The 19006-nt window shown below is 42.0% G+C and overlaps 1 protein-coding gene across 1 annotated transcript in view; it reads left to right on the top strand.

The window, feature by feature from the left end:
- Positions 1-19006, top strand: part of cspg4 (chondroitin sulfate proteoglycan 4) — a 41552-nt gene that overhangs the window by 9676 nt on the left and 12870 nt on the right. The window contains exons 2-3 of the mRNA XM_076269394.1: positions 14147-14310; positions 14870-18430. Of these exons, the coding sequence (XP_076125509.1) occupies positions 14147-14310; positions 14870-18430 (3725 nt within the window). The remainder of the gene's footprint in view (positions 1-14146; positions 14311-14869; positions 18431-19006) is intronic.

The following is a 19006-nucleotide window of genomic DNA, read 5'->3' as shown; positions in this document are numbered from 1 at the left end:
CTTTCTTCTCAGGGCAGCAGCACAGAAACCGCCCCAAACGTTTTGGCATGAAGGAGCCCGGGCGAAAGCTGTGTGCTTAAAAACAGAGCGCACATTCCGCACATGTGAGCAGCGGGGCTGTTAGAGGGAACTGCGCGTGTCTAGCTGCGTGGCCACTCTCTCTTCAAAGAGCCTTGATGCCACACTCAAGTAAAGACTGTTTGTGTTACCCACTCGCACCAAATGGCTTAATTGACTCCAGCATCCACTTAATCACTCAAAATGAGCATTCATTTGGTGATCGGGGTGTTTAGGCCCACTGCTTTCTGCCCTGAAGCTCCACCGGGAGAAAGGACCACCCCTGAGGCCCAGACGAAAGCCTCGCTGTGAGTTTGACTGGAACAGAAGGCCTGCTCTCTAGCTCCACTATAGCTTCATTTCCATTAGGTATACTCAGAGGGAATGCATATCTAATGTCTGTACTTAGCTGTGTGTTGTAAGAGGACAACTTAGGCTTTTTAGGATGCGCCTTCACACATACAGGCAGCGGTGTGTGTGCCCTGGGGCCAAAGACATAATGCAAACACAGATGCATAGGAAGATAAAAGCACCAGGTGCAACAAGGCAGAAGTCACGAAAGAAGAGGCGCAGGATGAGTTTTTTAAACAAATTAAATCAATTGATTTTAAAATGAGTGATCATTTTAAATTTGATTTGTTAACCCTACTTTGGTTGTGACCCTGAGATGTTTCTTGAAAACGAATTGAACAAATAGAACTATGTACGGTATGTGTGTTTCCAATTAAACTTCGGCATTCCTGCCACACACACTGAAACTACAGTTGCATGTCCACTGGATGTGTGAGCTGAGCGCTCAACACCCATGTCGTGTTTCGGCATCACTCTTCGTCTGCTGGCGGCTGTGCAGATGTGTAGCTGTGAACCTGTGGTTAGAGCTGGAGTGTGGCTGTGGCTTGGTGGTCTGATACTGTCATGTGTGTGTGTGTGTGTGTGTGTGTGTGTGTGTGTGTGCATTGTGAGGGGTGGTGCTGCGGCCCTGTGGTCACAGTTCATCCCACGCCATCTCTGCTTGTCATTTCTGCTGCTGAAAGATGGCCCTAAAAATTTTCTCCGTCAAAGCATCCTTCCCGAGGAATTCTCTCCAACATTCACACATTGGTAAACACATGAGCGTCCATCATAACAAGGCTTCAGACTAGGAGAGCCTGGAGGCCATCTTGTATTCTAATGCATTGTGAAATAACTCACACTTTATTAATTAGGTTATGATAACATAATGTCGGCTCAATTAAATGTTTATACCTTGTCACAACACTGGTGGACGAGGTGTAAAAGGCATCTGCGTCTCTAAATCTTTTGGGCGGTATTATTGTGTAATGATATATTGCCATTACTTTTCATTGTTGATTTAATAACAACTTTACTTGAACCAGTTGTGCCAATGCTTTATTGCCATGGTATCCTACTCCTGCTTTCCTGACTACATGAACACTTCTATGAAACAATGACATACGACTTGCATGCAAACTGAGATCTTGGATGTGCACTGATTCTTATTTTGTGGAGAATAAAGCAAAGTATAAAAATGGGACTGCATTCATTGCTCTGGCCGAAGACGACATTCCCTCGTGCTTACTTCAGAGGCAACATAAATCAGGCCATTAATGCATGACTATGGCTCGACACTCCGTGCTGAGCTTGCAAAGAGAAAGTTATGTTGCACTATTTTACACTTCTGCTGGGGTTGACACAAAAAAACACACACACTGCACCAGCCACGATCAGCTTCACGGGACCTCTGCTTCTAATTACGCATGGATGCAATCAAGCCTCCTCACACACAGATATGCACTCACTTGGAGCTCACTGGAAAACAGATGTTACTCAAATGCAATCATTTCACATACTCAAGCCTCACATTCTCATGGCTCTCATGGGGGGTGGACTTATAGATTTTCCTCTATAAGTTTTAGAATAAGCATCCTTATTTTTTCCAGTCTGTTTTGAATGACTGTGCGTGTGTGTGTGTGTGTGTGTGTGTGTGGAATAGATTTTTTTCTCATGCGTTTCAGTAACAGCTCCCAATGAACATCCACTGAGACTCAAAGCAGTGACTCGGTTCTTGCAACAGCTCTAATTCTTCTTTGAGGAGGGGACGGGCTGATGCAATAAATAATCCAAACGCTAACTTGAAGGAATGCCTTTCCACTGTCTGAGGAAAACAGACGCCTTCAAGACAAAGCCCATGTGCTTTCAACAATGTGTAGTGTAGAATTTCTCTTACCACAGCGAAATGCATGTCTTTTTTTCAAACAGAGAGCCAAAAGAAACTTCTATGAATCTGTCCAAGACTTATTCTCCCACACATGTGATTGTAGTTATGTCACACACTGGAAGGAGACATATACAATGTGCTTTGTAACACTGATGACTCTTTACAAACATTCAAGAGCTTTTTCCATGTCTTCATGGGGACGGGGTTGTTTTTAAGAGACCATCAGGGGCACAGCATTTTCCTCTGAGTATTAGCTACTTTAGACATCCCAGACATTGAATAGGATTATGAGTCTCGGCCACCAGAGTGGCTAAAAACATCACCTGTTTAAAATTTCTGCTTAGGCCATTCACCCTATTAGTGCTAATGAGTCCTCTCACATAGCGTGTCTATGTAGTCTGATTCATCAATGCTGCCTTATGTGGTTCCATGAAGGGACCAAAACAACACTGAGAGAGATGGGACAAATTGGACAATGAAGGTACCACAGTCCTCCCAAACAGCCATGTCCAGCCATAACTACACTGAAATGCACTGGAATGTGAAACACAATTTTAATATTATTAAAAGAGCCTGTAAATTGGTTCCTTGTGTTGTTTGTTTTTAATTTACTCTGCAGAGAGATGTTTTCTGCTCTGCTGTGAAAAAAACACAGTAAAAGAATGTCCTTGATAGCCAAGCTGACCATTCTGGTGTTTTACGATCTTGTATCACTGCAACAATGTTAAGTTGAACAATTTCCAACAGGCATAGCTTTGAACTACACTTCATCATTATATCAACTTGCCCCTGTTCTACATGTTTGACAAAACAGAAGAAAATTAGGTAATACTTTATAATAACTACACACAATTCATCATTTATTAAGCCTTTGTTACTTATTAGTTAATGGTTTGTTCATCATTAGTAATTTCTTGTTCATTCATTATTCATCATCAGTAAAGCATTTGTTCACACAATTATACATGGTTTGTTCATAGTAAATAAGCCTATCCAAAAAATATGTACATGATTTATACTTAATAAGTAATGAAACAACCACTTATAATGAAATAATTTTCTTATTATAAACCAGTTGCAAACTATTACAAAATGCTTTGTTCATCATTTGTAAAGCATTGTTCCTATGTTAATTCTCATAAATAAAGTATTTGTAGACACAGTTATAAATGGTTTGTTCATAGTAAATAAGCCTATATCTAAAATATGTTTATGAATTATTGTTAATACTTAATCAATTATGCAATATACACATGCACTAATGATTAGTTAGGGTGAGGATACATATTTTATAAAGCACTTCCTAATACTATAATTCATGATTAACTCAGGGGTTACAAGTGGTTAGTTAATGATATTTTGTGAGCTTATCTAAAGTGAGGACTTTCTATGCCTTGCAACACATTTTCAAATGAGTTGTAAAGATTACATTCACATTCATTCATTTAGCAGACAAGAGACGTACACATGTCAATTAAATTGAAGGCCATTGACATAACAGTGAAAGCCGGGAATTGAACCCCTATCTTTCCAGGCTATTGGATGCTAGTCCAGCTCCTTATCCACTACGCTACCTTGGCCCAGATAGAAAGCCCTACAACTATGCAAGACTTTCTGTTTTCTTCTACTAAACACTGTTATTAAACATCTGTAAACTATTATTAAATGCTGTATTCTTCATTTGTAAAGCATTATTCCTACATTAATTCTCATCTGTAAATCATGTTTACACACAGTTAAAAATGGTTTGTTCATAGTAAACACGCATATCTATATTATATTTTTGAATTGAATGTTGTAATACCACTGGGCAGAGGTAGTGTAGTGGATAGGGAGCTGGGTTAACATGCAGTAACCCATAAAGTTGGGGGTTCAAACCCCGGCGTCCACCAATGTGGCCTTGCCCTTTAATTTCATTGACATGTGTAAGTCGCTTTGGGTGAAGTGTCGGCTAAATGAATAAATGCAAGAGTAAACTTTATAACTCATTTGTAAATGTGTTGCAAGACATAAAACGTCCTCACTTTAGATGAGCTCAAAAAATATCATTAACTAACCATTTGTAACTCCTGAGTTAATTATTAATTATAGTATTAGGAAGTGGTTTATAAAATATGTATCCTCACTCTAACTAATGCATTCTTGCATGAGTGCATGTGTATGTAACAACTGTTAAATAATGGAAATATTACTTAATCAAAAACATATTATTGCATCATTTATTAAGTATTAACAATAATGTATAAACATATTTAAGATATAGGCTTATTTACTATGAAAAAACTATGTATAACTGTGTGAACAAATGCTTTACTGATGATAAATTAGAAATTACTAATGATGAACAAACCATTAACTAATAAGTAACAAAGACTTAATTAATGATGAATTGTGTGTAGTTATTATAAAGTGTTACCGAAAATTAGAATAATCCCTATAGCTATCAGGCTGTTTTTGAGCTTGCCTCAGCAAATGAATGACAACTCAAGGACAAGTTTAGGACAAGTTTTTTCCTTCACCCAGCTGAGAAAACACCAAAGCCACCCCAGCTTTGGACCTCACTGTAAACAAACCACCATGAATTAAATGGAAGAATGAGACCTTCTCTGGTAACTCCAAACTGTTGAATAAATGACAGAAGATTAACATCAAAGGGTCACTTTCCCTATTACTGTTAATCATTGTTTTATGCTTTGACTGTCAAACTGTCAAAGAAAATGAAAATATAGTGTCTCTGATTTAAAGTCTGTCTTTGTGTCTATGATGTCTACTTCACTCCCTGGAGTAATATCAGTGGACATTATGTGCACATTCAAAACATATGGCACATACATCCTCACAGTCATTGACACTTCACGGCTTTGTTTAGACAGTATGCTTACTTTTAGGGGAAGCACCACTGTGCACATCTGCAGATAGTTTTCCCCTGCCTGGTGGTGTAGAGGCCCCAGTTCATTCTCCCCCTCGGTTTATGGACACAGTGTATTGCTTTGATTTTAATGAGGAGAGAACAGCACCAAATAGTTAGTTCCTCCTTGCTGCCCCATGTAACCCTCTAATAACAGAATGTCACAGAGTATCCCTCGTTCAAGAGAAAGGAAAAACATCCCAATGGGAAAGGTCAAGCATTTTGCGGTGAAACTGAAATGATATGGTTTTCTCATACACTGCATTGGTATGCATGAAGAATGATGTACTCCTGTACATTCTGCCTGCTTTCCCCCTTCCTGATTATTGCTTTAGCGAATCTCACGATGCTGCACCTGCACAACCTTGATTTACGGATAGACTTAAGGGGGGTTCAGCACTGTTCTAATGTAGGAAAGCAATGATTGAACGCTGACTCAACTTGCTTTCTGTGTCCCCACAGACTTGTGCAGGGTAACGTCTGCTAAATCATTACATGTGACCTGCTCCAGGACTGTGGGGTTCAGGGGGGGGGGGGGGTGGGTGGGCTGGTAGATCCAGTGTGCAGGGTGTGTGATAGATTGGCCTGTAATAAGATGGAAAGGTGAGGAAGGAAGATCAATAGCTGCAAGGGGGAATACGCATGTCACATCCATAACTCTTATCACTTATCAGTCTCCACAGCAAACGCTGGTTAAGCATAAAGATGGAGCAGAAGATACATCATGTTTTTTTATTAACAAAAGGTATATACATTATGTACACTATATAAAAGAATGCATGCAAATCACAGGAATATAAATATACATGCATGGACAGAGCTCATGCCAGGCATGTCACTGCAGGTCCATAATTAAGTTAAATAAGAGGTGATCGGACATTTGGGGAACAGCAACAAAAATATTCAAAGCCAGGCTCCCTCAGCAGTACTGATAAGTGGGTGTTCAGATACACATAAAAATGAATACAGAACAGAGAAAGAGAGATGTGGGGAGAGGGAGAGCGAGAGATGGGTGAAGAGAGAGAGAAAGAAAGAGAGACACAAAGAAAGGGGGGGTGAAGAGAGAGAGATGGTATGAAGAGAGAGAGAGAAAGAAAGAGACATAGAGGGGGGGGGGGATACAACAGTGCCACAACAAGGCCAGATCTGTGCCAGACTCAGCAGAGAGAGAGACCGACAGAGAGAGAGTGAGAAAGAGAGAGTGCATGCTACACAATGCCGATCTGTAATGTTACCAATACATTGACTGCAGTCACAGGAGACACACCTAATTTAACCACGTCTCCAAGATTTCAATAGCTCAATGAGTTTTTCTTCTATGTATATAAACGTTCATCATATATTGATGTCAGGTTTGCTGCACACGGATGCCTGTTCATCTCTGAGTGACAGGAATGTCAATACAGCCTGTCTGGAATGGGGGAAAAAGAGCCGTGCCATGCCGCTACGAGCAGGAAGAATGTGCTCATAAATCTAAATCAAGCTGAAGACCTGTCTGCAGCGGCATTTGTAAAAATGTGACCGTAGATGTGTGCTTTATTCCAATATCTCCACCAACCATCTGTAGGTAGGGCATCATTGATCTCTGCAATCACTCACAAAACTCAATTGCTTTCATGAACATAATTATACCATGACAACATCAAAGATGTCTTCCGCTTGGGACTGATATCTTGCTTTCCCCAGAAACACTGACAATTTTTCACCAGACATCTGTGGCTGAGACACAGATGAAGCCATATTTTTCAGTTTAGAAATAAATTAAGAAATCTCACCATAATTGTAACATTTATTCAAAATACAGTATGTTGCTATTCAGAAACCGGAAACATACTAACGGCAGACCAGTTCAAAGTGATGCATGTAGGAGGTCTGTCTGGAGTTTACTGACATGGTTTAATGCAAACTCTGTGTGTGTTTCCTCTTGAGAGCTGTTTGCACTCAGTCAGAAAGAGGGGAATAGTGGTTGGCGAGAGGATAGCAGTTAATTCAAACGCATGGAATGAAGAGATAACACTGAAAACAATTGCGGGCAATGAGGTGCAATTGCTCGTAATTACATCTGCTTAAACACTGCAAAAGCTGTTTAGATAGCAAAGAATTAAATCACTTTGTGATGCTTATCACAGATATGCAAATAAAGGGGAAATATATTTTTCTCATTTTCTTTTTTAAATGCAATGGGCGCCACAAAACCTATGTGTAGCTTTCCTCTGGAGGCTGAACTGCGGCACACAAACACACTGATCTAAAAGAGGAGGTAGATGTGTCGTGAGGGAGATGAAAACGCCGGGGCTGTTCAAAGGACACCGGTGCCGTGTCTGTGTGTGTGACAGGGTGCTGTGTGGAGTCGCCGCTCATGACTGATGGCACAGAGGCTGAACATCTTCTCCCCCAGGGGGAACTCTTGGTGGGAACCACATGTTTAAACCATTAGTTGGAATGGGCCATGAAAATGTTTACTAGGTACTCCTTAACAAACAACAGCAAGCTGTAGTCTACCCAGAAGTAACTAAACCCTCTGTTTAGCTTTGTGCGGAATTGTGCACAATTAGATCAACGATCTTTGTAAAACTATAAAGTCATCTGCTTACTTATCAGAAAACAAGTGATGCCTTTTGTTTAGGCTGTCAGTGGTGCAGTGTAGTCAGATACCAGAAGCACACACTAGAGATGGAAAACAAAGTCTATCTCACGTCCATTTGTTTAATGGATGCTTTTGTTTTCTCTATTGCTTACTGTGACAAAAGATGTTCCATGGTAATTGAGACTAACCACAGTCTAGGCTTGATACATCTAGAAAAAAGACGCAAAAAGTAATGAATAAGTAAATTTAGGGGTGGAACATTTGAGTGGTGTTTAAGTCTGTTGTAGAATTTCAGGGTTTCCTTGAAAGGGCTGTTTATTTTGGGCTTCGAGAGCCATGGAAGAGAGAGCAGGGAGGCTTTGGCAGACCTGCTGTCTCCCAAATGGCAGACCACGCCAGCAGACCTGGGTGGGGCCGCAAACGGTAGCGTCGTGGAAACGGTGGCGCAAGCAGCAGGGAATAATGGGTGGAGTGGCCCCTTACTGAGGTGAAGGCTGGGGGGGGGGTGTGTGTGTGTGTGTGGGGGGGGGGGTAGTGAACACCATGATTGAAGGTTTGGGGGGGAAACTCACTATTGCTGGGACCAGAAATGTGCTGGTAAAGCATTCACCAGGGCCCTAAATGGAAAAAACCCACATATTGAGGGGGATGGGCGAGCGCGCGAGTGAGTGAGTGAGTCAAGCTGAGCAGCATCGGTCCTTCAGTGTTCCTTCAGCTGCAAAGCATTAGGGGCCTTAGCGGCAACACGACTTGATGAAATATATACTAACGTACAGAGAGAGCCCAGTTGGCTATGGGGCCTCTTGCACTCTCACTCTATTGCCACTGGTCTTTGCACACACTCATGCGCTGTAGCAAGGGTGTTGCAGAGAATAGGGCCTTGTGTCCTACTGCCTTTTGGCCTGCCCACAGTCACACCAACTTAGTCCAGGGGAACATATCGGCGCTGAGGCCAATTGTCCAGATGTTGCTATTCATGAACTGATTAATGGAAAGCGTTCTCTTTCTCACTGAGTACTTTCCACCCCATTGAAAGTATAACATCCAACTGATATTTATCGGACCAATCACCAGCAACTGGGGAAATAAAAAAACAAAAGGGGAAAAAGCTTTGCATTGTCCTGTTTACGAAAAAAAATCACGTCATTCATGTGGCATAGATGGTTAGTAAGCAGATGTTTTCAATTAAATGTGGCTGCTCACTTACTGTTGTTAGTGGCATTTATCTTCAAGTTTAACTCTATCTGAATGTTTAGTCATGGAGAATGTGTGTCCTGAGGTCTGGAGCCTTTAAGGAAATCCAATCTCACGACCCCTGGACTCCGTCAGCACCGGACCTTTCTTTTCATTCTCCCTTCGGACAAGGATAAGATCAAAGGCAATGTGCTATGTTGTCTTCATATGGACTTATAAGGGAAGATAATAATAATAATACCACAGATATCTACTTGTCTTCGCTCTCTACAATAGTTTAGTGTAATAGTTTTAAAAATGAGGAAAACCTGGAGTTAGGGGGAGCAGGTTCTTCTGATGTCACTGGGGGGGGAATTATTTAAACAGACCCACCCTCTGGGACCTTGGCAGTTGACGGCTTCCGTAGTTTGCCATGCCTGACAGAGATGTTCTTTGTACTGCCTGGTCATAAAGTACACATAGCTTTTGGGCTTATACAATAGCCCTGTTGAGGTTTCTGTTTTTCCTACAATGTCAAGAGGTGAATGAAACCATACAACCAGCACATGCATGTTGCTGGCTATTGGCCTTTCTTTGAGGTATGATGAACCTGAATCGTGTTGTCCCCTTACTCAACATCATGGAAAGCGCAGCAGCGAATCAGAGTCAAGTTCAGAGTCAACACGTAGGATCACATAGGGCCACTAAATGGCTCCCATGCTCTCCCAGTCTGATATGAGCCATAGCAAATCCAACATGAAGTTCAGGACGTGCCAACAACTGATATTTGAATTGGCAACAATAGTGGGCTACAACATGCAGGACTGGGGAAATAGCTGATGCAGTACAAAAGGGGGCTTTGTGATTAGTCTTCCATATGGGAGCCCCAGTTTTTTTTTTTTTATCTCTGCTTGCTCCTCACCTCTCACCTCTCAGACCTGCGCCGTTTCCTGTTCAGAGGCAAAGACTGACATTTAATCTTTTGAAGAAAAAGAGCACAAGAACAGCAAGAGAGAGAGAGAGGCAACGGCTTCTGTCTGGAATGTGTTGCTAATGCCCAATGTCTCACACAAACACATTCCAGCACAACATAAAATCTGACTCCAAATATTATAACCCTTTTCTCATTTGGAATGGTACGTTGGTACAGCATGAATCAATCACAGACAACAGAGGCTTCTTCTTTCTGGAATAGAGGTCTCCAAATTTTCCTTTGTCTCCTCTGAGTGTTTTTTTTGCACAGCTGAACTCTCTCTGGTGTACTTTGCGTCTCCCACATATGGAAAGTCAGGATTGTTTCCAGCAAGACATTTCCTTACCAATGTCCCAGAGTCCGTTTTTATGAAAGAGCTGAAAAGATTTAATTATTAGCTGAGGGGTGGCCAGATGCAATGTAATTTATACTGGAGCCATATTTATGTTTTATTCTCTCTCTCTCTCTCTCTCCCTGTTTCTCTCTGTCTCTCTCTCTCTCTCTCTCTCTTTCTCTCTCTCACTGTCTTTACTCCTTTCACAAATCTCTGAGGGATAGGGTGTATGTAAATTTGAAAGGCAAGAAGAACGATGTTTTGTTTCTCCTCTCAGTGTTGCAGTTCTACAGAAGTCTGGCTCCAAGATAGTAGTAAATATGAGTCCCTGGTGGGATCACAAAAGAGAGCGCAGGGCTCTATAAAACACCCAAGCTATGGCACGCTGGCATTGTACCATGTCCTTACTGTGGAGAGTGGCTCTAAATAGGGGGATTTGTTACTATTATCAGATTTAGAGGCCATGTGTACGGGAGTGTAGCTCCTCCTGACTGCCAACACTTGGGTCATCATGTGGGAACCTCCACTGTATGTTGTGGATGACATTATGCCCCATAATAGCCATAATGGCTCATAATGGCCCCAAATGAAGAAACAGTGCAGTAGGAAGACAAAGCCAGTGCTGTATGTTCTCTCTAGTCGTCGACCACATGTGACCGCACAACAACATACTCTTTTAGAGCAGGTGTGAAAATTACTGTGAAATTAGTACAAGCTATTTTCAGCGTCCTATGAAAATACATTCAATGATATAGGAAATGCAGATTTGGTTATAGTGCAAATGGTGGAACCTTGTTGGACAGGCACAATCATGTACCCATTTGACGTCATATCTATAAAAAGAGACACCAACTCCACATCATTACATGCTTTGAAAAATTATATCCAGTCCTCCTTGTGGTGTACTGGCATTGGCAAGTGCCTCAAAAAAGACCGGTATTACCACTATAAATACAGACAAGTTTACTGGAGCCACAATCAAAGCTGGTTTGTTTGTAAAAATCAATGGTCAGTCACAGTTTCCATGGAGACTGTTTTTGTTAGGGAATTGTTTTCTGTCAGTGATGGAACATACGTTTTGATTTGGATAATCAAATTCTTTGAATAAACATTTTTTTTTTTTTTTCAACTTATCTTTGTGCTGTTGACAAGATGACATTGCCACATCTAAATTATTTGAATAATTGCAGCCTTTTTCTACACTATTTTACTTGAACTCTTGAACTATTGACCAGGCCTTAAGAGAAAGAACTGGAACATCCTTTCAATGTTGCCTTCATAATCTATTGGATTTTAGAGTGCAGGCCTAGCTGAAATAAAGTGCCATCTTTAAGGTCATTCTAAAAGACTACATATACTTATTTAATACTCTTTTTCAAGACCAGCAAGTCCTTAGTAGGCAAAGGGGGGCAGAGACCTATCCAAATTCACAACCCACACTCTCAATCTGAAACCCATGAGCACTACTATGAAAGCCTGCATACTCTGGATACTGGAGTCTTTTGCAGCTTCCTGTTGATGGTACCGCTCCTGCATGCTCATGTGTTTTCCAGACGGTCTGAGAAACAAAAAGCAAAGGGTAGGGAGCAGGGAAGAAGGAAGAGAGGCGGCTTAACTGACAATGGGGAGATTCATTCATGGGTTTCTAGTGCCTTAAAACATCATAAGTGCAACACAGACCAGTCATAACATGGTATCCATCGTTTTCTAAAGTGCCTAGGACGTCACACTCACAATAAGCCAGTGTTCACTAGGGTGTGGTTAGCAGCCTTTCAGTGGAGACAGAGAGTGCTGTTGCATTCATTTCACTCACATGGTTTCCCAGAGAAATGGCCACCAGCACAGACATTGCACCGCACAACCTGGACCTTTACTGGGTCCTCTGAGGCCCTCTACAGCAGTAACTCACAAGTTATGGCATGTCACATAGTACTTTTCACTGGGGCCCGCAGTGACTTTTTGCACTTGTGCCATCGAGCACAGATGGGGAGGCCAGTGTTATCAATCAGTTCAAACAAAGGTAAACCCTTGACTGTCACAGCATGAGTGTTTAGGTTCCAGAACCATATAGCCAAGCTTGGATTGGATGTTTGTCAGCCCTTAATACAAAACAGCTGTTTCAGCACAGTACATACACGCACTGCTGCGCGGATGACATCGCTGTTCACTACAAGTCTCTCTCGTAGACGTCTGGGGCAGATAATGGGGACCATGTCTGGTCACCTATTCTCCTGTGAATGGCCACTGCAAAGCATCGGTTGTTACAGAGCCCCTCCCCCTCCTCACCAGCTGTGGCTAGCTTTCTACACCAACCGCAAAGACTGGGGGGCTGAATGATTTGGCTCCAGTTTGGAGTCACATATTTTATCCTAATTTTCTCAGAGAGTCGTCCAAGAAAAACTGAGCCTGGAGGATCATAAAGCTGATTGTGATTTCTTTTTTTTTTGTCAATTCAATTGACTCTCTTACCCCCCCCCCTTTTTCCGGCTCACAAACTCCTGTTTCATTGGCTCCTGTCCCGCCTTCCACTTCCACACTAGTGTTTGTTTATGGCCATACAGTACTGCCATTCTTTGTTTCCGCCCTGATTGCACAATCTTATGCACCAATATAAAACAATACAAAAATAACCACCACCACAAACTGTGCATTATACAGTCTGTGCTACTTTGTGACGTCCAATGAATCGTGACTAACAGAAGTTAGTGCTGTGGTCAACAGACCATTTAGAAATTATGTGTATAACTGTCTCAACAAGAGCTAACATCATTTACAGTAGTGGCATGACATAAGACACTAAGAATTCACCTTATTCCGCCACGCCCATTTTAGAAATGTATTTTCTTCCACCTTGTGCTCTATTCCGGTCTGCTATCTCAAGGCAAGCATATGCTGTATGGCAATGGATGGACACAAAGCGGAGAAAAAATGGCTTACTTGATATCTTCATCTGGCTGTTGTCATATTGCCTAACTCTGCGATGATACAGTGTTACATTTACACATTCCTCCCTAAATGCACTTAGATTTAGTAACACAAGACATTAGGTGTTGCACACTATATGTTATGGAAATGTTTGTGGAAATCTCATATCCAAATGACCACTGGCCAATTAAATATAGCTATCCATGTATGCACTGTGATATAACACAGCCCAAACATAACATTTCACCGGTCCCATTTTAGTTTGATAGCTGCACAAGAGTTGAAACATTCACCAGTGCAGATGTGTAGCACTTAAACAAATAGTCCCGCAGTGATATTATGGTTAGAGCTGGTTGTTTATGTTCACCATAGCACTGTTTCTACAACCTTCAGGAACCAGGTTGGGAAAATGCTGCATTGCCGGCCGTTTGTCTATTAACTAGCATGCTTGTTCAGAGTCCCAGCAAGTTTTTTCTACATGTGACCTTTGATCCAAAGTGAGAGTGGGTGTTTGTGAAACAAGCTCTTAGGAGATATGTCTCTTGGCTCAGCCTCTGGAAACCACTGCCTTGGAGGTCCTCCAGTTAAATTTGAAAGAATATGGGAAATCATAGACTTCCGGTTTATTCTACATCGCTTAACAAAACCGGACAGGTGATCAAATGTGCAAAGCTTGGGAAACCCCAATTTGGACTTGGAGCAGTGAATGTCTCATGGGACAATGACTAACGTCTTGGTGAGAGACATACGGGTCTATTCAGAAGATCTCTCTGGCCTCCTTTCTTTTTCGCACAGGCAACAGCTGGTCCAGCTGGAAGTATCCAAGTGCATGTTAGGTCATACGTGTCACAGCTCATCAAGACAAAGTAGACACATTTCCATGGTGTAATATTACTGTTAGATTTGTGTGTGAATGCAACGATGAAATGCACCAAATGACAAGATTTTGCTCTGTTTTCTGTTCCCTACAGCATCCTATTTTGGAGACAGTTTCTGTAGGATACATGCCATCCAAGACCTCTCCAACTTCCACCTCTCACTACATTTCAAGACCGGAAAACGGAGTGGTCTTCTTCTTATTGCTGCAGGTGTTGAGGATTACCTCTCTATAGAACTCTACAATGGCAAATTACAGGTCAGGATGCTATTCCTTCATAAAAACAATCAGATATTAACAATTCTCTGATCGATCAAGAGGAAAACTTGAATGTAATGTTATGAAATAAAACTCTTTCTCCACTTCACTGAAACAAGACACCCGTGTTCAATTTAAAGAGATTAGGTATTATCCCAGCAAAATAAACAAGAAATTGCATTAATTCATATTTTGACGAAAACAGTGGAATATTGTGAGCTACATTTATTTTTGAAATGTAAAACCATAAGTGCATCATGGCAAAGCTATGAAGAAAAACATTGTCTTATGATACATATTAAAATGTGGTCAGACTTAATTCATCTGAAAGCTATTCCAGAGACATTTTTGAATGTCATTGAGAAATCATGAGTTGCAGCTCCTCTTTAAAAGTCTCTGTGTTTCATTCCTGTAACTAAATTAGTGTCAATGGCTTTACACAATGAAGATAGATGTGCCAGTGTAACTTTTATATCACACACACACACACACACACACACACACACACACACACACACACAATGTAAAATATCTAATATCTTTTTTTGTTTGTTTGCAGGCAAGAATGAATATGGGAGCTGGAGAGATAGTCCTTTCAACATCACAGGGTCTTCAGCTAAACAATCTTTTGGACCACCATGTATCCATCTCGCTGAAAGAATCCAAATTCACAATGGCAGTTGATGACCTGTTTACCACTGACACTGATGTACCGGAAGGTGAAGATGACCTTAACATCGACGTTGGTGTTTTCCTCGGAGGCAAAGACGACTTGGATGTGTCATATCTCAACCACGCTGTCCCTCCATTCCGAGGCTGCATTACTGATGTCAAGTTTGAGTCCCATCAGTTTGATATACTTGCCTCTGAAACCACAGACTGTCAAGACACAAAAGAGATCTGCAGTGATGAGTTTGAAGCTGCCGATGGGGAGGCTATAAGCTTCATCAGCCCTGACTCTTTCGTCTCCCTACCCACGTGGGTCAGGACTAGCAGTGCCATTCACACTCTTGAACTGTTGATGAAGACCACGATTGAAGACGCTCTCTTGATCTTTCATCCCGGACGAGAGTCAGACTTCATAGCTCTTGGAGTGGTGGGCGGGTATTTGAAAGGGGTGGTGGACTTAGGCAATGGCATTCTGGCACTTGACAATCTGAAGGTTCAGTTGGATGACGATCAGTGGCACAGAATCAAGGTTACGGTTGACTCTGACAAGTTTGAAATGAATGTGGACAGTCAGTCTGTCTCTCTTACCATTGGTGGGACAGAGACATTGGACTTGATTGGCAATCTGTATTTAGGAGGAATTCCAGGCAAGATGAAAGATGTATTTAGAGAGGCAAACTACTTGTCACGGATGGAAGAAGAAGTCACGTCAGAATCATTCATTGGATGTATGGGAGAAATTAAAGTGAATGAAAAAGACAAAAGCCTTCAAGATGCATTGGTCACTAAAGATGTGCATGTCAAGTGTGAGGGGGAGGACTATGATTACTCAAGTTATGATGAGTTTGAGACACCCACAACCACTGCCCCAGTACGAATTCGATATGTTGATGTAATTCCTGAGGATAGACATTGTTACCCAACTAATGACATGCCAGAAGTCTTCCAAAATGTCACAAAGCTTCTTGATGTCACAGCTTTACTTGTCCCTGAAGGAGGTGAAGCCTACCTAGACATTAACAATCTACACCCAACCTTTGACATAGCTGCAGCTGGCATTCGGCAATCTCAGATTATTTTCACTCTTCAAAATGATCCATGGTACGGATTAGTGGATATGAACATCAATAGCAGACGGACAAAAAAATTTACTCTCCTGGATGTGGCCAGTAAGAAGATTAAGTATCTTCATGACGGAAATGAGAAGTACGGTGACCAGATTCAGCTGGAAGTGGTAGCCCATAGCAGTGGCTACCTTCCAGACTGCCTAAAAACCGCTTGGCAGTATGTCCTTCCAGTGGAAATCCTCCCCGTCAATGACATGCCCCAGCTGAGTGGTGGAGACATCGCTATCACTGAAAACGGACGCACCCGATTGAGCCCCAACCTCATAAAGATTGTTGATTCAGATACTCGTTGTGATGACTTGGTTGTTCGTGTGATGTCCGAGTCAAATACACCAGAGGGATATCTAGAGAACGTGGAGCACCCTGGAGAGAGCATCAGTCAGTTCACCTGTCGACAGTTAAAGGATGGACTCATTTATTATGTACATAAAGGAGGGCGTGGGGCGGGACTGAAATTAATGGTATCAGATGGTCAGTCTTCTAGTGAACCCACCACATTTAAGCTATCTGTGACACAACCACAAATCAAACTTGTGACCAACACAGGCCTTCTTATATCCCAAGGTGGTCATTCTACCATTGGTATACAACAATTGGCTGTTTTTGTCACTCCCAGGAATGGAGATGTTTTATACAATATCACTCAGCCACTGAGATATGGTGAGCTGCAGTTAACCACAGCTGGTGATGTGCCAAGGAAGGTGACATATTTCCGACAGTCAGATTTGGAACAAAACCATTTAAGGTACGTCAGCACAGACACAAGTGATCAGGAGGACACAGTGGCTGAGTATGTTCAATTTAATGTCCATCTTGGACAACAGTCACTGACAGACAACAGCTTTCTAATCAAGATCACACCTGCTAAAGTGAAGGTGGAAAACATGGCTCCACTGGAGGTTGAGGCAGGGCAACAGAGAGTTATTTCACAAGCAGAACTTCAGGCAACAGTGACAGGAACATCCTTGGAACCAGATTCAATACAATATATTCTTGTGAAGCCTCCAATCCTGGGGACTCTACAGTCACAAGGCAGAGAACTTGGGGAGGGTGATACATTTACTCAGCAAGAACTGTCAAGTGCTCACATAAGCTACAGCCCCAAAGTCCAAAGAGAGGTCGATGCGCAGGACCAATTTCAGTTTAAAGTGTTAGCAGACAATCAGTATTCTCCCATGTACACATTCCCAATTAAAATTCTGGCCGACTCGAACACTCCAGTTTTAACTAATGAGCGCCTTACCATCCTTGAGGGAGGGGAAAACATCTTAAATAAAGAATATCTCTGGATTGAGACACCGAACTCACCAGACTATGTGTACAAAATTTTGCAAAGCCCACAGCATGGTTACATCTTTCGAGAGTCTCCCCCAGGTCAGCCAAGGTTTGAAGGCGCAGTGACAGTGTTCAGTAATGAAGACCTGCTCCTCAACAGGCTCATTTACAAACATGATGGATCAGAAACAGGAGATGATTACTTCACCTTCCAGGCATACGAGCAGACAGAGGGCAGTGTGAGCACTGACAGAGTGGAGTCTTTGGGTGGTACTTTCAGAATATCAATCCAGTCGAAAAATGATCATGTGCCACAACGCGTCATTGACAAGACCTTCAATGTGGTGCGGAACGGACAGAGGTTGTTGACCACAGATGACATCCTGTTTGGCGACAGCGATTCGGACTTCAACGATACTCAGCTGGTGTACGCACGTATGGGAATTTTGTCCGGCAACATCGTCTCTGCTGCAGATCCCTCCCAGGCCCTGTACCGTTTCACTCAAGCTGACCTGAGGGACCACAAAGTCCTCTTTGTTCATCACGGGGCAGACCATGAGAGGTTCCAACTTCGGATATCTGACGGTTTGCACAAGACGACAGCCTTGCTTGAAATTCAAGCTGGGGATCCGTACCTTCAGGTGGTGAACAACAGCATCGCAGTCATGGATCACGGCAGTACAAAAACACTTAACACTACTTTGCTTAGTGCCGACACTAATGTGGACATCCAAGATGGCAGTGAAATCATATACGAGGTGACAGTGCCACCAAGTGATGGGAGGATCATCGTCAGTGGAATTGAGGCCTCGCAATTCACACAAAAGGATCTGAAGAAGGGTGTGGTGTCATATGAACACCATGACTACAGTCTAAAGTCAAAAGACTCTTTTAGCTTCACAGTTAGATGTAAAGAACATTCCGAAGATGGAATATTCAGGATCAAAATATTCAAACAAGGCTACTTGTCTGAACCAAAAGTGATCAATAATCAGAGGATCGTCTCATATGAGGGAGAACATACAGTAATAGACCAAGATCATTTGAAGGTAAAATTTCTTGTTGCATTTTCATATATTTTACATGAAAATATTTTTTTCAATGACACAAATCCTAAAACTGAAAAATAAAAAGATACCCGCACACTGTTCTATAAGCTCCCAGAGTGGTTTATTAACAACGTTTCGACCAGAGGTCTTCGTCACCTCTGGCTGAAACGTTGCTACGGTAACGTGTACGGGTATCGTTGTTAATAAATCACTCTGGGAGCTTATAGAACAGTGTGCGGGTATCTTTTTATTTTTCAGTATACGGTAACGTGTGCGGGTATCGTTGTTAATAAATCACTCCGGGAGCTTATAGAACAGGGTGCGGGTAATTGTCGGCTAAGCCTTATACCCAGCACCTGTTTAAACTTTGTAGATGTGCACTCCACTCATTGACAAATCCTAAAACATCATGATGAATGCTGAATGGCAATACACTGTCTGTGCTGGGAGGGCCTATTTTAGACCACTGAAGTGTCATGGGTGTGTTCCTATGTTTTTTTTTTTAAATCAAACACTAATTAACTCCACACATGAAAACAGCAATAATGTGTTTTTCTGCAATGTGTGTCTTAAATT

Source organism: Alosa pseudoharengus, unplaced genomic scaffold (assembly GCF_046254945.1).
Source record: "Alosa pseudoharengus isolate Yale_2024_CS ecotype anadromous, Long Island Sound unplaced genomic scaffold, YU_APseudo_1.1 YU_APseudo_1.1_scf_10, whole genome shotgun sequence".
NCBI lineage: Eukaryota > Metazoa > Chordata > Actinopteri > Clupeiformes > Clupeidae > Alosa > Alosa pseudoharengus.
Note: the sequence above shows the minus strand (reverse complement) of the source record. Positions and strands in the feature narration are given on the sequence as shown.